Source organism: Branchiostoma lanceolatum, chromosome 1, assembly GCF_035083965.1.
Source record: "Branchiostoma lanceolatum isolate klBraLanc5 chromosome 1, klBraLanc5.hap2, whole genome shotgun sequence".
NCBI lineage: Eukaryota > Metazoa > Chordata > Leptocardii > Amphioxiformes > Branchiostomatidae > Branchiostoma > Branchiostoma lanceolatum.
The window spans coordinates 40,831,652-40,853,531 of record NC_089722.1 but is presented as its reverse complement, the minus strand read 5'-3'; the positions used below and the strand labels follow the sequence as shown (position 1 = coordinate 40,853,531).

General features: G+C 42.0%; 4 protein-coding genes across 5 annotated transcripts; 3 read left to right on the top strand and 1 right to left on the bottom strand.

The window, feature by feature from the left end:
* The first annotated feature begins 258 nt into the window (after positions 1-258).
* On the top strand, positions 259-3,996 carry LOC136426634 (galactosylceramide sulfotransferase-like). Its single transcript, XM_066415325.1, has 5 exons — positions 259-473; positions 1,206-1,410; positions 1,758-1,903; positions 2,227-2,371; positions 2,887-3,996. The coding sequence occupies exons 1-5, from the start codon at positions 259-261 to the stop codon at positions 3,130-3,132; spliced, it is 957 nt and encodes a 318-aa protein (XP_066271422.1). The 3' UTR covers positions 3,133-3,996.
* A 1,385-nt stretch (positions 3,997-5,381) lies between these two features.
* LOC136426629 (galactosylceramide sulfotransferase-like) lies at positions 5,382-8,352 on the bottom strand. The gene is made up of 5 exons (XM_066415310.1): positions 7,969-8,352; positions 7,270-7,424; positions 6,772-6,928; positions 6,057-6,264; positions 5,382-5,564 (listed from the first exon to the last, which is right to left on the bottom strand). Exons 1-5 carry the CDS (start codon positions 8,100-8,102, stop codon positions 5,382-5,384), a joined length of 837 nt encoding a protein of 278 aa, XP_066271407.1. The 5' UTR covers positions 8,103-8,352.
* Positions 8,353-11,647: 3,295 nt separating this feature from the next.
* On the top strand, positions 11,648-13,479 carry LOC136423197 (serine/threonine-protein kinase mos-like). The gene has a single exon (XM_066411271.1). It carries the CDS (start codon positions 11,663-11,665, stop codon positions 12,875-12,877), a length of 1,215 nt encoding a protein of 404 aa, XP_066267368.1. The 5' UTR covers positions 11,648-11,662; the 3' UTR covers positions 12,878-13,479.
* A 1,000-nt stretch (positions 13,480-14,479) lies between these two features.
* LOC136423184 (small integral membrane protein 14-like) lies at positions 14,480-21,231 on the top strand. 2 transcript variants are annotated; one of them, XM_066411259.1, is made up of 5 exons: positions 14,480-14,628; positions 16,935-17,113; positions 17,331-17,379; positions 18,222-18,373; positions 19,721-21,231. In XM_066411259.1, exons 2-5 carry the CDS (start codon positions 17,039-17,041, stop codon positions 19,757-19,759), a joined length of 315 nt encoding a protein of 104 aa, XP_066267356.1. In that variant the 5' UTR covers positions 14,480-14,628; positions 16,935-17,038; the 3' UTR covers positions 19,760-21,231. The 2 variants fall into 2 exon arrangements, with proteins under 2 accessions (XP_066267356.1, XP_066267349.1); XM_066411252.1 differs by lacking the exon at positions 16,935-17,113 and adding an exon at positions 16,442-16,551 and having other exon boundaries at positions 14,485-14,628.
* Positions 21,232-21,880: the final 649 nt, after the last annotated feature.

The window sequence follows — 21,880 nt, the reverse complement described above, 5'->3', positions numbered from 1 at the left end:
ACCTGATGAAACCATTCACGGATAAAGACCCTGTCACACTTGTGCGTATAGTCAAGTGCGTATGAGTTGCGCATGAACATTTTTTGGTTTATGTAAGGTGTGCGAGGAAGAAGTTGTTTTCTACTTTGACCCACCGTTGTGCAGCCTAGTGCATCCAACCAAGGAAATGACTTTTTTCGGCTGCAAACTTAACCTAAAACAAAAACGTGTTAATACGCAACCTTTAGCATATTACTCACAATGCGCACGCGCACTTAGATGCGCATGCGCACTTTAAACCATGAGCCATGTTATAAAAGTTTGCTGTTTGCTCCAGGCTGGCCGCGCCCGCTGAAGGAAGGGCAGTACATGAGGCGGATCAACGACGAGCCCTTTAACATCCTCACCAACCACGCCGTCTACAGCCGGGACGTCTTCCGGAGGATCATGCCGAATGACACCGCGTACCTGGCCATCCTACGGGAACCGTTCAGGTGAGAAGGCTGGGAGATCTTCGTGGGGTAGTGTGGCGCAACGGCAGAGCGTTCGGCTCAGAACCAAGAGGTCCCGAGTTCGAGTACCGATCTTGTGCCCTTGCGAAAGGCACTTCCTCACTCCACCCAGGTGTAAATGGGTACCTGACTTCGGTTGGGGAAGGGCGTATTGAATTGAGGTCACCTGGTGGCGCCCAATGGCAGCCGCCCTGACCCTTGCGACAATTCCACATAATGTAAGTGTGGATAAGATATGTATATGTATTGTATATGTATATGTATATGTATGTGTATATGTTGTGTATTATGTGAATCTTCGTCAGCGAAGCCAAGCCAATGATGGTATTATGTGAAACCTGTAAACCCTGCATCAATTCAGCGCTAGAAAGGCTGCCATTGCTGGTAATTTCTGACCAATAAAAAACAGTCTTCTTTAGGAGAAGCAGGTTTCATTTCTGCATCTGCCCTAGCGCCTTTGTTTCGACCTACTCGCGCGTTAAGCTGCAATCATTGAAAGTAAATTATAAGTAAGGGTAGCTTTTTCTTAATTTCTTAACATGATAACATAAAAAGGTATAAATTGCGACCATCAATGAGATACTGGCTTCCCTGTTTCCAATTAGTGCCGTTTAAACTTTCTACTTTAATTTTTTTAAGCTCTGCGTAGGTGAAGTATGGTAAAATAATAATTCAACAATTTATCTTCTCTACGTTTTTCCGTGACCCACCCAGTCATTTGAAGTCGGCCATGAACTTCTATCATTTACGGACTCCTAGGAAGTACAACATGCCGATGAATGATACAATCACGGCGTTTCTACGGCAACCGAGGTTCTACGAGGGTCGCTACAGAAGTAGAAGGAACCAGCCGTTTTCCTACACCAACCTGATGTCTCATGACATGGGGATTAATTTTACGTCGCGCCTGGATACCGAGGTACGTTTTCAAAGGCTGCACACTCAGTATCCACATTGCGTGGTGCTGATCTGATTCATTGGTGACTTATCATTCAATATGAAAAATGCACTTTGAAAGAGTTCTATAGTACGACGACAGAAAGTGCTGTACTGTAATGTACTTTATATGTATTCATATCAGTTAATGTGATCTAAGTTCATTTGATTAAATCTACATCAATGCTATTCTAATCTAAAATAGTTAGGTTTGTCACTGTTAATTGTTTTATAGACGGTTCGATGTAAGAAATAGCACTTTAGTTCAGACTGCGTATATGTTTTATTTGAATATTTAGAAGAAAAAAAAAACAAGTATCATTTGCTCAGTATGTAGAGAGATATGTGACTCGGCTGGACCGAGAGTTCCTGTTGGTTCTGATCCTGGAGTACCTTGACGAGTCGCTAGTCCTGCTGAAGCGGTACATGTGCTGGGACATGGAGGACATCCTCTACAAGAAAATCTACTCGGGAAGGTGGGAACAAGGATAAAGCATACTACATAAAGATAGTTATAGTAGTCACATGCTGTACTGGTCATCATTGTCTGTCCGTCCTTTTCACGTTACATGTACATGTTATTAGCCTCGGAGCAATAAACTTTCCATAAAGATGTATTTACCACGCCTATGTTCTTTGACACTTTATCTTTTCAGACCATGTGCGGATAGTGCAGAAATATATATGCAGAGCTCTAGTGAGGACGTCGTGTTTTTGTCCAGAAAAAAATTGTATTTATACCAGTCAAAGATGATTTGTCCAAAATTATCCCAAGCTTTGATCATTTCTTGTCCTGCAGCTATGATCTAAAACGCGTCACTGCTACCCCTGAGCTGAGACAGAAACACGAGAAGTGGAGTAAAGCAGACTACATTCTGTACCGCCACTTCAACAGGTCGCTCTGGCGGAAAATTAACATGGAAGGACAGGACTTCTGGGCAGAGGTGTGGATTCCTCGATGCTAATATGAGTTGTGCTTTTTTGCGCATTGCATAATCGGTAAATTGCGCATGGTGTTACACGCTAGTTTTGTACAACAAGTACGAGCTGTACAAGACCAGACTGCAAGGTTTGATCCACGCACACCGGGATGGACCCCTACTCTTTTCGATAAGTGTCCTGGGTTCGTTAACGCACTCGAAGTGCGAAATGTGGCTCTACTGAAACACGCCGGGACCTCCAGTTAACGTCCTACCTCACTTATCTTACCTTATCCTATCGCCCCTAGCCTAAGTTGCATGCATATGGGTACTCATGAGTCGAACGAGGAAATAGGTGTGATGCACCTTTCCCAATGGTACATGTACAGTGGGGCCTTCTTGATGGATTCGTACCTACAGTCTGTAGATTCTTACTTTGATATTACCTAATAGTATATGGATGCCCCAGCCTTAATTAACCACAAGGCAAACGACCCCATATGCGTTAACAACTTTTTTTTTGCTTTTACCCTCTCCAGGTACGTACGTTCCGGGACATGCACGCGCGGACCACACGATTCTGCAACAGCGGCGAAGGGAGAGAAAACCAGACCGCTCGCCTGGTGTTCGACCAGACGCCTTGGAACCAACGGGTCCACATCGACTACGAGTTCTGTCGACTCCTCCGGTCTGGATATGCACCGATGAGACACCAAGCTCACGTCATACGCAAAAGTAGACTGCAAGGTCTACATAGCACTGCGGTCGGTACTGCGACCTCCTAACCACAGTAAAGAAATTAAAAGAAATCTGAAGTGGTACGGACACGTGTCACGGTCATCGGGACTAACCCAAACTATCATGCAAGGAACCGTCTAGGGAAAAAGAAAGAGGGTGTAATGTATAGTAGCGGGTAGGCAACGGGAAAGATGGGATAGAATAATATCAGAGAAAGGACAGACCAAATGTTCTGTGCGACAAAATCACATTCAAGATCCACAACTACCAAACACGCTCAACAAGAACAAACTCAATCAGACTTCCGAAACCGAAATCCAACTCTCAGAAAAGGCGCTTTCTGTACAGAATGTCTCAGTTCTGAAACAACACAGGCGACAATTAGCAAATAATTGGACTGTAATTATTGCTTTTAAGGAACTATGTTATTCTTGTCCTCTACTGTTACTTTGTATGCCTTTGTATGTTTTAATTGTAGTATGTAAATATGACTGCTATTCTTACACGGTGTAGACCACAGGAAGAATAGTCTCTTATGAGGCTAATTGTGGATCTAGATAAAACTCAAACATGACACTAACGGTGCAACAGCAAGAAGAAGTACATGAAACCGAGAAACCCGGATGTGGTCTATGGTGCCCCAGCAGTTAGATGTTAAAAGAGAGAGCAATATATATGATGAGAGACTAGAAGGCAGATGAGTGTCAAAAAGGTCAAACGAGACGTTTAAATATTAGGTACAGGTAGGACTTTATCTTTATTCTATTTAGTGTATACAAATAAATGTGTTTTATAACACCTGAATGCAACATTTTTAGATTATATCTCCTGACAGCTATATGTCATATACAACATTTTATATCATATATTTATATCAGAAAAGTAGTAATAATCAGTTGGCAAACACGTTCAGGTAATTAAAATCAATTTAAAGCTACTGCTTTATTTGTTTAGCTTTTGATATCAATGTTATATTTCAGAACTTAACATTTTCGGTGTCCTAAGCTGTTGAGATTATATGTTTGGACATCAGTCACTTTTTACATTAAAGGAATTGATACTATTTAGAACAGTGCAATGTCTATTGTTGGTCGACACTGTGTTGTAATTTCTCCAAGTGTTCATCCCTCACTTTATTCCGTAACTTTGCTAAAGGTCCACTGAGACGTTTACAGAATTTGCAGTCAACGGAAAACTGTTCGCTCCAGGGTGATCCTTCAAACGCCATCTCTGCTGATTCGGAGCGACCAGCGGAGCCGCAGAACTCGTGTACTCGTGCATGTATGTCTCTGAAAAATTTCAACTGTAAAGAAACAGATAAAGGATTCAAGAAGAAGCACGGGTAGATGTCGTCTGTTAATCTCCAAGCATATCTATAGGTTGCATAAAGACCGTATCAAACTGACTATCAAGTACGTTTCGCAAGCATTACAAGGTCCTTCTTCCAGTTGGATACGGTCTTTGCAATCCATTGGGTCTGGTTGGAGACTAGTCGTCTGTAACATTACGTCTTTGCGTCCTTATACGAAATGATTTGGCAAATACAGAGAAAACGGAGGAAAAAACAATCAGTTTTATAATCAGCATTATGTATAGGTAGTTGATTATGAAAGCAGCAAAAACATCATTCGTTATGATAATATAATTTATGTATTATTGTGTTCCATTATTTGCTTCTATCAAAGTGTATTAGAAATTGGTTTTACATGTATCTATGGTTTTCTTTGTAATTGTATTTCAATATTTTTATTAGTTAGATTATAGGAGGTGGGCTTATGATTAGAAAAGCCTCCCAGGTTTCATCCCTCCTCCTGCACTATTGTTATATTTTGTTTATTTATTTGCCTCTGATTATTATCTTATTTGTGCGAACCAACCAACAAACAACAAACCTCTGCCCCGAAGTTCTCTCCTTCTCTGCTGATTTTTTTCCACAGTGTTCTGTTGAAGTGATTGTACAGCATGTAGTCAGCTACACTCCAGGCTCTGTGCTTTTCTCTTGTTTCATCTGAAGTATCGGCAATTTTCTGGCTATAACTGTCGGAAATAAAGTGCGGCAAATCATTTGTAGTTCGCAAGGTATTCAAATTCATTGCATTGATAGACGTATGCTAAGTCAGTGGTCCACGTCACTTAAGCGGTAAAACAGTTTCCAATGCGAAAAGATGATGTCTTGATATGTCATTATGTGACAATAACTTATGACAACGAATAAAGGTTTATTGCTACTACGAAAAATATATCTACATGTACATGTGCCTCTTCGTAGTTATCACAAATTATTAATGCGTATGTATCATTTTGATGACAGTGAGCATGAGAAGATTCCTAACGTCATGAGGTTCATGGTTGTGTAGAAGATGTCGCTGATGTCCCAGCACATGTACCTCTTCAGCAGGACTAGCGACTCGTCCAGGTACTCCAGGATCAGAACCAGCAGGAACTCTCTGTCCAGCCGCTCAATGTACCGGCGGACATACTGGCAGCAATGGACAAACCGGAACACGTTAGGTAACCACGAACAATGAATTCTTTTGAATCATACTTGCAAGATTATCAATAAAGTCGTCTGGTGAAGATAACCAGCCACCATCGAGCCCTGTAAAGCTGTGTTGCGCCGAATTAGTTCGACTATACCAGTGAAAGATCAGGGATATCGTATGGTTCTCACACACTGTGTAATAGACATAGATTGATTTTAGTCAATTGACATCGAATGATATCCCTATTAAGCCACTTTTTTTATTGCCGACAGGCCGACATTACTCATCGTCTACAGTCATTTGTGACTGAATCATATACCATGATTGTGGCGAATTACTGTGGTTACTGTGGTGATTTAATTTTGTTTTCTTCCAAACAGGAAAATTATATGATAAAGATGACATTGACTTTAGATGAAGATGAAACGACAGAATTCAACATTGCTTCCAGCTTTCAAGAACTTACTTACACATCTTGATCAACCTACCTCGGCATCCATGCGTAATGACGGATCCATCCCCAAATCGAATGACATCAGGTTCGTGAAAGAGAAGGGTTGATTATTCGTTTTACGCGTACGTCTCCAGCGCCTCTCGTAGAAGTCTGGTTGTGCTAGAAACGCCTTCATCGGATCCTCCTTGGGCAGCTTGTACAGCTTTGGCAGGTTGTAAAAGTTCATAACTGACTTCAGATGGCTAAACGGAAAAAGAAAAGAAAACGAGTGATCTAGAATTATTGTAGTGGAACAAGGGGTATGCAATCGAAGATGAATACTTTTAGTCTTATAAACGATCATAAGTACGTTAGTCAATAAACATTACAGTCAAAACTGCCCGACAAGACCACTCGGGAGACTGATGCCTATGTGGACAGGTGGTCACTATCATACAGAACTTTTATGCATATGTGAAAAGGGAAAATTATCTAAGGACCACCAAAAAGTGGTCTTAATGGCCATTCTGGTGGTCGTTGTATAGAGGTGGTCACTTGTGCAGGTTTGACCCAACTTGCCCTTTACCAAGAATCGAAAATGTTCAATAACGTAACAAACAGTTAGCGGATCAAGAAGTGGTGATTGAAGCAATGAGATTGAAGGGAACAACGAAAAAAAACCCAGCTACAATGGACAATTAAAAGAGTGAACCGGAAAACTATTTTGTCTCCAACCACACCAGCTACTGTATATCTAAGACAAATCTCACCTGAAAGGTTCCCGCAAAATGCTCAGATACACGGTGCCATCAGGCATGATGTTTTGCAGAGTCTCTCTGTTGTAGACCACGTGGTTCGTCAGGATGTTGAAGGGCTCCCCATGGATCCGAGGTAGGTACTGCCCATCTTCGAGTGGACGCGGCCAGCCTAGATCAAAACACCAATATATACCAGTTAACTTGATATTACAGAAGTTGGAAACAGTTGAATATTTGTTAACGTTCACCCGTTGACCTCAAGCTCCGTAACGCCGTGAAATTTATCGATCAATTAATCAATCGATCTATCAGTCTAGCACACACTGGATTTATCAATCATCCATAAGTTCTGTTGCCCCAGGCAACCGAACGAACAAGCCGTTATGCCTCTCAAAGCTGGCTGTTATTTATGTTTGGCCAATTGTTTTGCAATTGACTTCTATTGACTAATTGTGCAAATAAACAAAATCCAATAATAATGAATTCGAGGGGTGGTTATAGCCTGCCTACCCAGGTTGTGCCCCCTGTTCTTCCTCGTCCACTGAGGTATGACGAAATTGAGATGATGACGTAGGCCGAACGTCATCAGGAGACGGTACACGGTCGTCCCGCCCGCCTTGTGCACTTTCACAAACACCAGGTCAGTCTTCTTGCTGCAGGATTTTCTGTGGACATTAATTGTTTCCCGTTTTTTCTCTAGTTTCATTTATTTTACCATCTGACGGCCACTCGTAGTTGTACCTTCTGTAATATGAAGTTGAGTGTCAACTAACCGCTTGAAAATGATTACGAAGCGCGCGCGCGCACACACACACACACATACACACGTATAAAAACACATCCACACACGCACGCATACACACACATACACATACACACATGCACACATAAACATGCACACACAAATATACACACACACACACACACACATACATATACATACATACACACACACACATATGCACACAAACACATATGCACACAAACACATGCACACTCATATACATACACATACACACAAATGCACACCAATGCACACACAGGACACACACTGACACACACACACACACACACAAAGAGAGACAGACAGGCAGACAGACAGACAGGCAAGCCATATAAAACTTCGCTCCCTTAGCGTGAAGTAAAATAATAACAAGTATCTGTACTAACCTGGCGTTAAGTGAAGAAATGACGAGTATCTGTACTAACCTGGTAGCAAATGTAAAGGTTTGCTTTACCCGCACAGGCTCTCCCTCCTGTATGAACAGAAAACGCGCGCAAACGATGACAAGCACTGTACACAGGCAGACAAGGCAGGTGAAGTATGCTGCTAAACGTGGCATGTGGCAGAACAGTAGTGAATAATGGCCTGTGCCGGGAGCTGGTTCTTGCAAAAGTTAAATTTGACCTTTCGAATAACGACATGATACGAGCCACACGTAGCGTGTCCTACAAGTGGTCCAACAACTTCTAAGGGTTATTCCATTCCAGAAGCGGGTATAATTTTTTGACAGATTATATGTTTCGGCCTACAAATATGCCCGACTTTCGGCTAAATTACGAACCTCAGTTGTCTTTTCAAATATAATCCTTTTCTAAATCTATGTACTCCCATACGCTTCTATTTACTTGCATGGCCAACTTCGGGCACAATTTCTCACTAACGGTAGACGCGAGGGACTAGCACTTCAGGAAAAAATTGTAGAATACAGAGATTTTGGTACTTTAGTAAGAAATATTGTACCCCAGCATTGTTGGAAGGGTCCTCGGGGAATTCAAGAACTCGATCGCTATAATGTTCGTCTTTATAACGCGAACTCCAGCTGCCCGGGGGGGGGGGGGTGCCCCACACCCCCACACCCCGCGGCGAGCGGATACAGGGCGGCGAGCGGATACAGGGCGGCGAGCGGTTACAGGAGGCTTGATTGAAATCAGGCTAGTTCGTCCTCCGTTCAGGTTTCAACTTATGGTTAATTTGAACTGAACAAACTGGATTCAACCAAGGAGGTTACATAGACCTAGCCTCCTTGATTCAACCATAACAATTTAGTCTCTGATGAATTATGATGCTCGATTCTGGAGTGGGAAGCTTCTTTAAGGTGCATCTTTTGTCCACTTGACTTCCCTTTTGTCCACTTGGTATTCAAAGGCAAACCTCGGGCACACTAAAGAACCCACTACACTTAAATAACTATCAGTATAGAAGTATGGGTGCACCCGTGTGCGATTCGACAAAACCTCAGTCAAATATGTGCAGCCTATAACGTTACTTGCCAAAGCAAAGAGCTGGTTTGCTAAACGTTTTACTTAGTAGAGGATAGGACATCTTGCTAATTGGAAAAGTCCCCCGGGCACAAACTTATCTGCTTCGGGATCGACCCTTGCCCACGTGCCACTATTAGCTTTTGTCTAATCCGGCACGTGCCGGTGATAATCTCCAAGCAGATGTACGGTACGACTTGTTCTGTATGTCTCTGATCTATAGTGCCGCACGTTTTCTCTATTTTGCTCGTCCGAATGCAGATAGATAGACCTGCCATCAAATGCCTTTTTTTTTGTCGCTAGCCCATTCAACTGAAAAAAAAAAACGCGGCATATGATAAAACGGTGACGATCTGCCCATTCAACCTCTGCTTGGAGAGTAGGCTTTTGGAGACGTTTTGTGATAGACTTTAGCTATCAGGCCCACCTGTTGGCGTGTTGATATGAACGTTTTTATCGCGATCACCTCACCACAAGACTGGCTTCGACATCTTTGTGCACCTGTCTGTCTCTGTTATAGCGACCAATGAGTGTACCTGTCTGTCTGTATTCATGCGCGTGGGAGAGAGAGAGTACGTGTGTGTTTTTATGTGTTTGTGCTTATGCATGCGCATCTGTGTGTGTGTGTATGTATGTGTGTATGTGTGTGTGTGTGTGTGTGTATACCGAGAGTATACCGAAACAAGCCTGGGCCACCATGCATCTGCTTGGACCTGATCACTCCCATGGCGCAACATGTCGCCAGTGTAACCCTGTAATCACAGCGCAGTCTCGTGCCATATGTCACGCTTCTATTGTCTCACCGCTGCGATCGCGCAGTAAAGTAATGGAGGGAGGTGATCGCGATAAAAACGTTCGAATCAACACGCCAACAGGTGGGCCTGATAAAAGTCTAGCACAAAACGTCTCCAAAAGCTAGCCTCCATAGCAGACTCTAACCGGCCTTTTGGGGGCTTGTAATACACTTTTTGCAGCCAGCCCGTAACCATCAGCCAGCCTGTAACCATCCCCCCCCCCCCCAAAAAAAAGGCCAGTTAGAGCCTGGTATGGAGGCTATTCAAAAGCCTGCAAAAACAAGCCTGAACCTCCCTTCATCTGCTTGGACCTGATCACTCCCATGGCGCAACATGTCGCCAGTGCAGCCCTGTAATCACAGCGCGGTCTCGTGCCATATGTCACGCTTCTATTGTCTCACCGCTGCCATCGCGCAGTAATGGATGGAGACGGTCTCTCCCGCGCCTTAACATCACAATGGGCAGCTGGCTAGTCACCTGCTTAAGAGATTGGAGCGCTGTCGTGCTGTGGGGTTTAATCTACATGAAGGCTTACAGTGATCACAAAGAGGATAGACTGTGTCTTCTTTTGTTTCGGGTTATGGTGTGTGGTCGAGGTTTAGGAACAGGTTTGAGACGGTGATTTAAAGTGCGGGCATACACAGTATTTTCAAGGCTAGGTAGTCAGAAAATTGTTGAAAGGCACGTATTTCATGTTCATCTCGTAACAAAAGTATGGTTTATCATGTAGATAATGAAGGTCTAACATTGGTCACTTTGAAGCTTGGCACGTTCAACAGATCTTCAAATCTAAGTCAAACAACTCAGCAGTATAAACGTCCGTTAGAATGCACCATGATTATACAGAAACATATTTTTAAGTTAAAAAGCTTTGTTGCCGCACATCCAATGACGGCTTTTGACATGGGGTTTCCTAACACGATGTCATATCAATTTGAAAAGTGACAAGTGTCACAAACACAATGGAATCGACTTGTTGACACTTAACGTTAGACCCTTTGATTGAGGACATACGCAATTCTAAACTTCACAAGCATGATACTGCATCGTAGCAACTGTAAATACTGAATAAAAGTCAGGCAAGGGAAACAGTAGCCTCTACCAGGCCCCGCGGACGGCTGGAAAATTAGTAGAAATTGGCCAAATAGAGTGAATGGTATGCTAAGGGAGTCGGCTACGGATAGAGAGTCCAATATCCCATCTAGAGGTCGCAAACTGTCGGACTAACTCCTCTGGCATGTTATCCCTCTATTTGGCCAATTTCTACGATTTTTCCAGCGTCCCGTGAAGCCTGGCCGAGGCTAGGGAAACAGTAAAGCGGCGTTTTCGTCGCACAAAGCTCCTTTATTAGGTAAAGCACTCTTGCGGCCCATTCTTGCAGGGTAAACAGAGCGACGGCGCGTAAAATCAGAGTGATGAATAAGGATTAGGGGCGTTTTTGCATAATTGTCGCACGAGCCGCACACGCGCCTGATAATACCGGCCTGTGTCATGCAGATGTAGGTCCTGCGGGGGTTAGGTGGTTCTAAAACCCTGCTTACATTGTACTAGATACATTAAAACGTGGAAAACATGAAACTATTTGTACACACATGCGATCAGGTCGGGTATACTAGCAGAGGCAGGGGCCACGATTGGTGCGAGTGATTATGCTTTTTGTAGAGGACGTAGATCTATTCGATGACTTTTTGAAAGCAGATGACCCCGTATTTAATTTTGGCGTTAAGGTTAGATTGATATGGATGATCAGTTCGGTCCCAAAAGACCAATGACCAGCTGCTGAGGTAAACGCATTATAAAGCAGCCCAGCTGACGATCCGAGCACCAGTCCTGTCCGCAACGCTGGCATGGCAGGATTGCGGACCTTGCGCACGGCGCAAAAACTCTTCCTCGCCGCCGCCCGACTCGTGGAGAAGCAGCGTTCGCTGCTGCGTGCTGTCATCGCGATGGGTTGCACCCCGAAGAAACCCAGCCCAAGTCCTCACCAAGCTAGGCGCTTCAGCCGGAAGGTGAGAGAGTGGGCTTTTTCGAGGAATTCGTCCGATTCGGCGAGCAAGAGGGATTCTAGTTGCGACAGCGGAGCGAACAATAACAATGGGGCGGTGTCTGAGAGGGGTGGCCCCGACTGCAAACCGGCAGGGTTGCCTTGCTGCAGAGCTGTGCCATTCAAGGAGAGTAGAGAAGTCGCGAGATGTAGCGTGAGCGAGGACGACTTACACAGAGGACAGACGATAGGGAACGGCGGATTTGGAACGGTCTACGAAGGCAGGTACGGAGGAAAGCGGGTGGCCGTGAAGGTTTTGGACCGGTGCAGGCACAACCTGCCGGCGGCGGCACAGAGCCTCAAGGCCGAGCTGTGCGTCCTGGACCTCCGGCACCCGAACATCGTGCGGACTCTCGCCGTGAGCTCTTCCACCTTGAAGGACAACACCTTCATCGTGATGGAACACGCAGGTGAGAAGAACCTCCAACAGGTGATCTCGGATCCCGAGGAACCGCTGTACATCCGAAGACGTCTTCGTTTCGCCTTGGACATTTCAAAAGCCTTGGATTACTCCCACAAACACAACATTGCGCACTTGGACTTGAAGCCAGCCAACGTGATGGTCACCGGGGACGACCGCTGCAAGGTGGGGGACTTCGGGTGCTGCCAGGTTGTTGACGGGGAGACGGGGCGTGTCAGCCCGACGGAGCGGTCACACCTCACCGGCACCTTCGCGTACCGGGCGCCCGAGCTCATGCGAGGGGACCCACCGACCACACGAGCCGACATCTATTCCTACGGCATCACGCTGTGGCAGATGCGGTCCCGAGAACATCCCTACCTAGGAGAAAATCCCCACGTTGTCATCTTTGGAGTCGTTGCGAACAATGTCAGGCCGGCCTTTCCCGAAAAGGACGAGGAAGAGTCGTCGGTTCTTGAAGGCTGGTACCAACGGCACGCGTCTCGGTGTTGGAACGCGCAGCCGAACAACAGACCATCGGCAACAGAAGTTGTGGAAGTGCTAGAAGAAAAACTCTTTGCGCTCAGACCTAGTAGAACTGACAGCATCTCGCTCTAACCGAACCCCGGGAGGGTATGTCTCAAAGCGCTATGTTTTGTATTGAACAGAGTCTATTTTGCTACGACTGATGTGTCTTTAAATGTTTGTACAATTGAGGTGTTTGGTTAATGTACAAAGATACGGTATGCGGGTATGGCAGGTTTTCAGAGAGTAAATAATTTCAAAGTGTGATGTTTTGTACTGAACTTAAAAGTGTATTTTGCTCATGAACGTTGGTGCTCTTTGAAATCAAATTGGATGTTAAGTGTATGTATTAAACGAACCAGCTATACGGGTCTGAAAATATTACATATTACATCTTTTTTTACATTTATATAGTTAATTTTCAGAGGCAAGAGTGCCAATTAAGATACTTAGTTATACATTGATGAAGTAAACGTACAGCGAAAACTACCATACAGCAATGTAAGAAACAAGCATATATTAGATTATGAACAATTCCTGAAATCTTTCAGTCACATCCAGCCAATGGAAATGGCTGATTTTATATCAAAAGTCTACTACTGTGCTGCTACTGATACGGGTTGAACGTGCGTCGTTCTTGTTATACACATAATTTTGATCAGGGAATCTTGTTACAATAAAGTGTCGAAAATACACACCAGGCTCTGTCCTATATACAATATTTTGTATTATTCTCGATGGGGGTAATGACATCATGCATTATAATGTGTAGAAAGACACTACAATTTTCTTCAAGTATATGTAACCACAGTGATATGTAACGTAGCGTTAGGGTTCGGGTTGTTCTACGCCTGTTCATTTTTGTCGATATTTAGTTAGCGAGATAGCGAACTTTGGATTTCTTGTGATAGCGGACTAACAAGACACGATTCCAGTAATATAATAGTGCAAGTACATTGCTACTGGCATGCTCTGTCAACAGACTTTTAAAAAATGGCTGCACATCAAATGGCGAGTTTAGGGTTGAATTGTCTAGTATTCAATTAAGGACGTCGAATACGACTTCATTTGACATATAAACAGTTTGGCAGCCTATATTTATATATTTCCGCTAATAATTTCATCAGGTTGGCGAATAACTGAATAGCAAATTGAAGGTTCTTTTATTCACAACCAAGTATTTCAGTACAAGAGCCGACGTTTCGACGACGTTTCCAGTCATATTTCTCTCAGTTCGTGTTTTTTTTTGGTTCCCCTGGTGACAGAGAATTTGCTACACACACTGTATGAAGCCAGCTACCGTATATGTTCCCACGTACATTTTCTTTCCACCACAAAACGACGTGGCGATCCTTCGTCGTTTTGAATACATCGACGCAATGGTATGATCACACTTGTAAGAGGCCACGCCCACTTGTTGCATCATTCAAATCCACCCGGATTCGGGAAGTCGAGATAAAAAAAAATTCAGGCAGGACAATACACACCTTTCAAAAATAACCTGATGATTAAAGCCAAGCGTAGGTCTTAACACCTAAACCAAATATTCATGTATTCTAAGTGATGTAAAAAGATATATATGCAATTTCTAGCAAACATTGTCCATTTTTGTATTAGAATTATGTTAATTTTTCCAGATTTACAGACGCAAAATGTACTGATCAGGATAATATTTGGTACGCTATGGGGACTTGGTTCCCGGGCTACATCCGGGCACTGTAGTTAAGTTGACGTGTCCTTTTGTAGTGAACCGGTCTGAGATATCTCCTGAAACTCCCGCAGAAAAACTGGATTAACAACGCTAAACAGGACATTACCGTCCAAACATTCCTACCGTTTTGAAGGTAAGAAATCAATTATCGTGTGGCATAACTGTTGTTTCATTTCATGGCTTGTTTGTGATGAAAAATGGGGATTTTTTTTTACCGGTGTCTGTGTTGACTTTTTTCGTCTATGAAAATATGGCGGCCATCTTTGTTTTGATCAAACGAGTACGTAAAACTTGGCATATTTTTATTTCCTCATGGCTTCGCCCTAGTTCTAAACAACATTACAGTTATATTATTATTTGGTCTCTTTTTGTCAGCTAAGTATATAAAACGTTTGTTGTCGTTGCCAATTTTTTTGCGGTTAGAATAATTAGATCAGTGATACGCCCTTTTTTGCGACAGGTACGTTTACGTAATAAAGGTAACCAAAACATGAACAGAAGTTTTTTTTTGGGGGGGGGGGGTAATTTTGGTAGAAATAATTTTGATCTTTGACGGTTGTTGGATTTCTTAAATCTCATGTCATTCTGCGGGTTCACAATAAATAAAATTTGGTTTGCAAATAACTCTTATCTTAGTTACCATAAGGGGGGGAAATAAAGGTAACAATCCGCAACTAGTAATTTTCGGAATGATAATTATTGAGATAATTGCAGGAAAAATAAAAGAAACTTCAACTTGCCTTTGGGCAAGCTACACACGTCCAGGCACAGTATTTTGAATTTCATATTGCAAAAGCAGGCATATGATATTTCGAGGTATTAACAAAGTACTATTAATCTCCTGTGTGTATATTTTTTAAAGATTTTTTACAACCTTTATGTTGTTGTCATGAATATCTGCTCAGCAGACAAGATATTTCACATAAATAACTGTGAGTCACAGAGTGGCATTTCTAAACAGGATGCAACCTTACAGCAACTCGGATATGTTAACATATGGTAACTTAAACAGGCGCAGGGTTGATAAACTTTTAATGTTGATAGTTCCTTCTCAATGATGAGAAACACAAAACAATATGCCATTAACAACTACTTTGGCTCAGGGAGAGGTATTAGAACAACCTATTGTTACCTAATCATTTATTTTGCTGCACAGAGATATTTTAGTGGCCTTTTTGCAAGTCGTAACAGTGTTATGAAATTCTAGTTTTTCTTGATGTACTTGTTTGTATTAACCTAGTTTTCTGACAGTTCGCCTCTATAGTCTAATGTAGGCCTACTCAGCTTCAGCAAGTGAACAGGGAGGGGTGTGCGTGAAATTTTATCTTAAGAATTTTATCACAAAAGTAATTCACATATGTCTCATCTACCACAAGCATTTCACACCTGTGTACAAATGACCTAGTAAAGAATACTCAACAGGTGCATCTTCCCACAGGCTTAATCGATCCACGGAGCTGAACCGATGATTTGCATTTTGTTACTGCACTCATTGTACAAATCATGTGATGCAATACTAACTGATCATGAGGATTTTAAAGAAGCTGGGTGAATATGTTGTCAAACTCTCTGTAAGGAACAGGAAGTTAGAAACAGATTTAATTATGTGTTGTGCACACTAGACGTTTTGCAGAGCAATATGGTTAAACTGTTCCCCAAATCTTTTTCCAAAGAAAAGCTTCAAGTGAATCCAGATTTGTTTTCCAACTCTCTGTAAAGCAAAAGGAACGGAAAGTTGGAAACAGATCTATGGTATAAAACTGTAATTTGGGCGACCTTCCAGTTAGCTACTAGAGCTGTAGAGGAATTTTGTAAAAAGGCAACAAGAAATAAAACATATATTAATATATCTATGATTTGAGACTGGTTTAAACTGTACTGTTATAGTTGTACTTTTCACTTATGTTTGTAAGAAACGGTATGATCCATTTGCGCCATGTTTTCAGTTGTTAGGGAGTCGAGAGTTGCTCAGCACACCAGGATGGCAGAGGGCGGATGGGACCCGTGCGAGTGTGTGTGGAACCACTTCCACGCGATGGACCGACTGCTCGAACTGGTAACCATTGGAAACCGATAGAACTTATGTAAACAGAAGTCCTACTGAACGTTTGCTGAGATTGTTCGATGGATAGAAATATGAGTGCAGTTTTGAAGCATCAAACCATCATATCCTGACCTTCAACAGAAAAAGAATTTCATATAATTTGTACATGTGTACAAGTCTCAGCTTACTATTCAGTGGGACTTTCTGTCATAAGAATCATGTGGTACAGTCTTTCATTCTGGTTTTATGAAACTATTCGTCGCAGCCATGTTGATGTTCTTGCTTCTTTTACTTTTAGTTCATTGACCCAGAATCAAAGACTGTTCTGCTAAAGTGCAGCTTCTTGAAAATTAAACTTTCTTAAAGTGTTCTTTGTCTCTCTCTCTGTCTTCTAGCTGTCTTCCTCCTTTCAAAACTTTTCTCGTCAGACCTGTCAAAGTTACAAGGCTGCTGATTGGTTCCCAGCCCTGCTTGATAGATTGATTGGCAGCTGTGAGTCATGGCGGAGGGTGGGTTTGATCCCTGCGAGTGTGTGTGTTCACACGAGTCCGTGATGGGCCGGCTCATTGCTCTGGTACTCATGTTTTTGAGTGAATGTTCTTAGTTAAGGTTTTAGCTTTCAATCCGATGCAAGAAAATTGTTGCTGTGTTTTTGCTGTGCCATCTTTTATTCTACCTTCTGTGTTAGCATACATTTGTAACAATATTTTACTGTAAACCCTACATTTGTGCTTACTGTTTTCTGTGGCACTGAACTTTGTTAAAGTAACTTTTCTGTTTTTTCCTTTCAGTTGAGAAATTCTCAGCAATATTGCACTGACAATGAGTGCGTCCAAGACCGTAAGTATCTGTTTCATACAAGTCTTCTACCGTTGTACAATGGGGCAGAAACATTGAGAAACAAACTAGTTATGTAAAACAACGCTTACAGAACCAATCCGTGAATGCTAAGCTTCATAAGCTTAGTATGTCAATTGAGTTCTCTTAGCACAACCACGGTCAATATCCTCACACCAGTCACGTACGTTTCCACAGCTTTTAGCTGCCTTAAGCAGGGTGTTGTTAACTCTGCTACTTATAATCACAATTACAAATCCTTCTATTTTTGTGTGACAGCTTTTAACTTTTTTATCTTTATGGGATATCTTATACTAGTTATAGTAACCACATGCTGATTAGAACCATATGCATGTTTGTAACATTATTGAGAGCCAGTGGGAAAAATACAGAAGACAGAATCAGCGAGATGCTCGCAATCAATTAGTGTCCATAGCAAGCTCTCCTAGCCTTTTTGGGGCTTATAATACATTATTTGGACTGGGTCTTTTGTGCAGCCAGCCTGTAACCGTTAAGCCCGGCCGGTTACCTAATTTTGCACCTCTGCCTGCTACAGCCTTGTCAAAACAAGCTGGCAGGCGGCTATTTTCACCGCCTACTTTCAATTTTGTGCCGGCTACTTTTGTGTAGAATTTAAAAAAAAAAGGAGCACAACTAAATTTTCGTTACAAAAGTTAAGTTTTAAAATGCACATAAAAGTTACCCAGAATAACATTATACCAAAACCATGTTTGGGGGGTCTCAATTTACAAATTTTTTAGGGGGAGGAGCGTGAGGGGGAGAACCCCCTCCCGTATGAGACCTTTGATTTCTCGTTTGTGATGTACCGCCATGTTTCTCCTCAGCACCTGGACCTAACGGCACACCGGAGGGCGATGCGGGTCTAACCCTGACCATGATGATGATCGCGTGGGTCGTCATCGCCCTAGTGCTGTACCTGCTCAGGCCACAGAGTCTCAGGGGGCAGGGCGACCAGAAACCCAGAGCCGCCAACGATGTATGTGTCTTTTCACTTTTTCTTAACAAGTAGACAAGTGTACATGTACATGTATGCAGATAAATAGTGACTTCAGATTTAATGTAAGAGTCTCAGGGGGCAGGGCGACCAGAAACCCAGGGCCGCCAACGATGTAACTCTCTTTTCCCTTTTTCTTAACAAGTAGTTGAAGTAGACAGATAAATAGGGACTTCAGATTTAATGTAAGAGTCTCAGGGGTCAGGACGACAAGAAACCCAGAGCTGCCAACGATGTATGTGTCTTTTCACTTTTTCTTAACAAGTAAACAAGTGTATTCAGATAAATGGTGACTTCAGATTTAATGTAAGAGTCTCAGGGGACAGGGCGACCAGAAACCCAGTGCCGCCAACGATGTAACTCTCTTTTCACTTTTTCTTAACAAGTAGACAAGTGTATTCAAATAAATAGTGACTTCAGATTTAATGTAAAAGTCTCAGGGGTCAGGGTGACAAGAAACCCAGTGCTGCCAACGATGTATGTGTCTTTTCACTTTTTCTTAACAACTAGACAAGTGTATTCAGATAAGTAGTGACTTCCTCAGGGGTCAGGGTGACCAGAAACCCAGCGCTGCCAACGATGTATGTGTCTTTTCACTTTTTCTTAACAACTATACAAGTGTATTCAGATAAGTAGTGACTTCAGATTTAATGTAACTTAGTCTCAGGGGTCAGGGCGACCAGAAACCCAGCGCTGCCAACGATGTATGTGTGTTTTCTTTTTGCTTCCCTTTTTTGTAGCACATGCACAAACCTTAGAACTACCTGCAGTAAGTCTTATCCGCTCAGGCCGCAGGAGACAGGCCACAAAGTCTCTTTTTACTTTTCTTCATGAGATCTTATCCACGACTCAAACTGCTGGGTGTGTATGCACGGGAATTGGACTTGTGCACCTTATTTTTGACTATGGGTGCACTGGTGCACCTAGATATTTGTGTAAGGTTATATACACATGGCAGTGGAGTAACACCCACTAAGCCTCTTTGGCTAATTCTTTAAAAGTGTGGCAAAAAACACACATGGATTTGTTGTGCAACATCTGCACATTTACCACCAAGTGCTGTTAAATTCTTTTGTAATCCTATACATAAAAGTACTATCGTATGCTAGTATACAGCATATTTCTTGTATTATTTGTTTAAAATTTTGAAGCTGGCTACAGAATTCTATATTTAAACTCTGGAGAGGCAGTAAGGTTTGTAATTGGCAATAATTGTGAGTATTTGCTGGTATACAGCATATTTCTTGTATTTGAGAATAACTTACTTGTTTAGAATTTTGGCAATTGGCAATAATTGTAATGATTTGGTCTCTCAATTTGTTTTTATAGGAAGGCGGCCCACAGCCCCCCTCCCCACCCGTACAATGAACAGCACACCAAACCAGGAGCAAAGGAAGATGAATGGATGGATACCAATATGTACAGTCCCATAACCATGTACATAACGTGTATTTATGGAGGCCAACTAAGAATTGTGCAAATATTACCAAAATTTGAAGCCTTAAAAGGCCTGTTGTTGATAAGACTGCATATTTTCAGCTCTGTGAAATCGTGTTGGGTTATAGGAAAAGTATATAATAATGTTTAATGTCTAACACTATGGAGGGGGAATATAAGGAAAGGTAAATATGAAAGCAAGTTAGCATAGGCCACAACAAGTTAATTTCTTGGTTCTCATTCATTGTCAGCAAGTGGTCAACATAAAAACAGGAATGGCCATGGGTGGAAAACTAAAATTTGAAGTCTGTATCCACTCCCTGAAAGCATGTGTACCAAGGTATGGACTTTCGCCTCAGACTCTGTTTTCATGTTGATGCACTCCTTTTTTAAGAACAAATGAGAACCAGCAAGTACATTTTGTGTGGCCTAATATGAAGCAAAGTAAGATTTCCTGTGAAAATATACAGTCTTTTCAAACTGTTTGTATGATGATGTCCAGCCGAACATCAGAATTCTATTTCAAGAAATTGTATTATTTCAAAAAAATCATGGTAAATTGTCTTATATTATGTATATTATCCTTAAATAAAGCTGACTTATGACTTGATTAATCATGTTTTGTGAAGTGTAGAAAAATCTACAAGAAATTTGGATAATTTCTACTGATGGTTTTTAATGGGGAGATTTTGAATATTGGTCGAATATACATAACCCTCTACAGCTTGAAGTATAAGAAGTTGCATTGATACTGGTCACCTGGAATTTGGAAATTTGAAGAATTTCAGATTAGATACTTCTTAAATTTTTGGTTTGAGAGCAGCCTTTTGTAACACCACGCTTCTTCCATTGGGACAGTTAGTCACTCTTAGTCAGTATAGCTTGTCTTAATCATGATGCTTCTGACTTAAGGAGAAGAGATGCTGTTTCAGTCTTATTCATGTAACCCTTAACTTCAGGTTTGTTACTTGGTGACCATTAAGTACGAAAAAAGATAGCACTTTTTAACATGAAAGGAATAAAATGACTTGAAAATGTACAAACTTAAAAGTCAATAGGCATCTCATTGAAATGTAAGGCTCTGAAATAGTGCCATTGAAAATTGAAAAATGCATTTCCAGTTTTGAAGTGACCAATCTTATGCGTGTATGTATGTAATTGTTCAATGGTCCATTCCTGCTGGACTGTTATGTAGCTAGGCGATAGTTGTTGACTTTTCATGTGCCTTGGGGGAAAACTATACAATCAATGGTTAAACTTAAAGAGACGTTTTGTCATAATTGTAAGATTTACTCTTGTTTTTTTTCTCTGTAATTTGAATGGTTGTTGTAAAGTTCCTTCAGACTATATTTGTCGACGTAGCAATTTTCCCTTGTATTAATTAAAAGGTTGTAGATAAATCATCCCACTGTTGTTGTATCACACTCATTGTATTGTCTCTTTGTTCACTGTACATCATAAGTTACTGTACATCTTGAAAAATGCCTGTACTATTATCAGTTTGCGAATTTCGCAGTCACTACTTAGTACACATATCTAATATCAGGTCTGAAAAGAAGAAGAACTAGAAAGGCAACATTTGCAGGAGCAAATGCAACATCTATCGCCCATTTCCTTCCCCATGCAAAGAGCGATTGTGGCATCGAGGCTAACGTTTGTTGTATGTCTCCAATGTTGGTATTTGAATAAATAATTGAATATAAGACCAGTCAGAAATGGATCTCTCCCAATTTGAAAGCCTATGCATAAATGGGCTCTTCTCGGCACCCATATTCATACTGGTCTGTTAAAAAAACCTCCACCAAAAATACTGGACCTTTTTGATGATCAACCAAGCCCAAAATTGAATTTTTAAAATGTCCCCCACATACAAGAATGGACTCTTCCGGCGGTGGACCAACACGTATCATGCAAATTTCAGACTCGCAGGCCAGCTGCACGGGGCTTGGGGTCACTGACCTTTAGGTAGTGTTGGCAATCTTCGCCCCAAAATACCCTCCAAAATCGTATTTTGAAGTGATGTATGCCAAAAGTGCGAATGGGGTTCTTCGA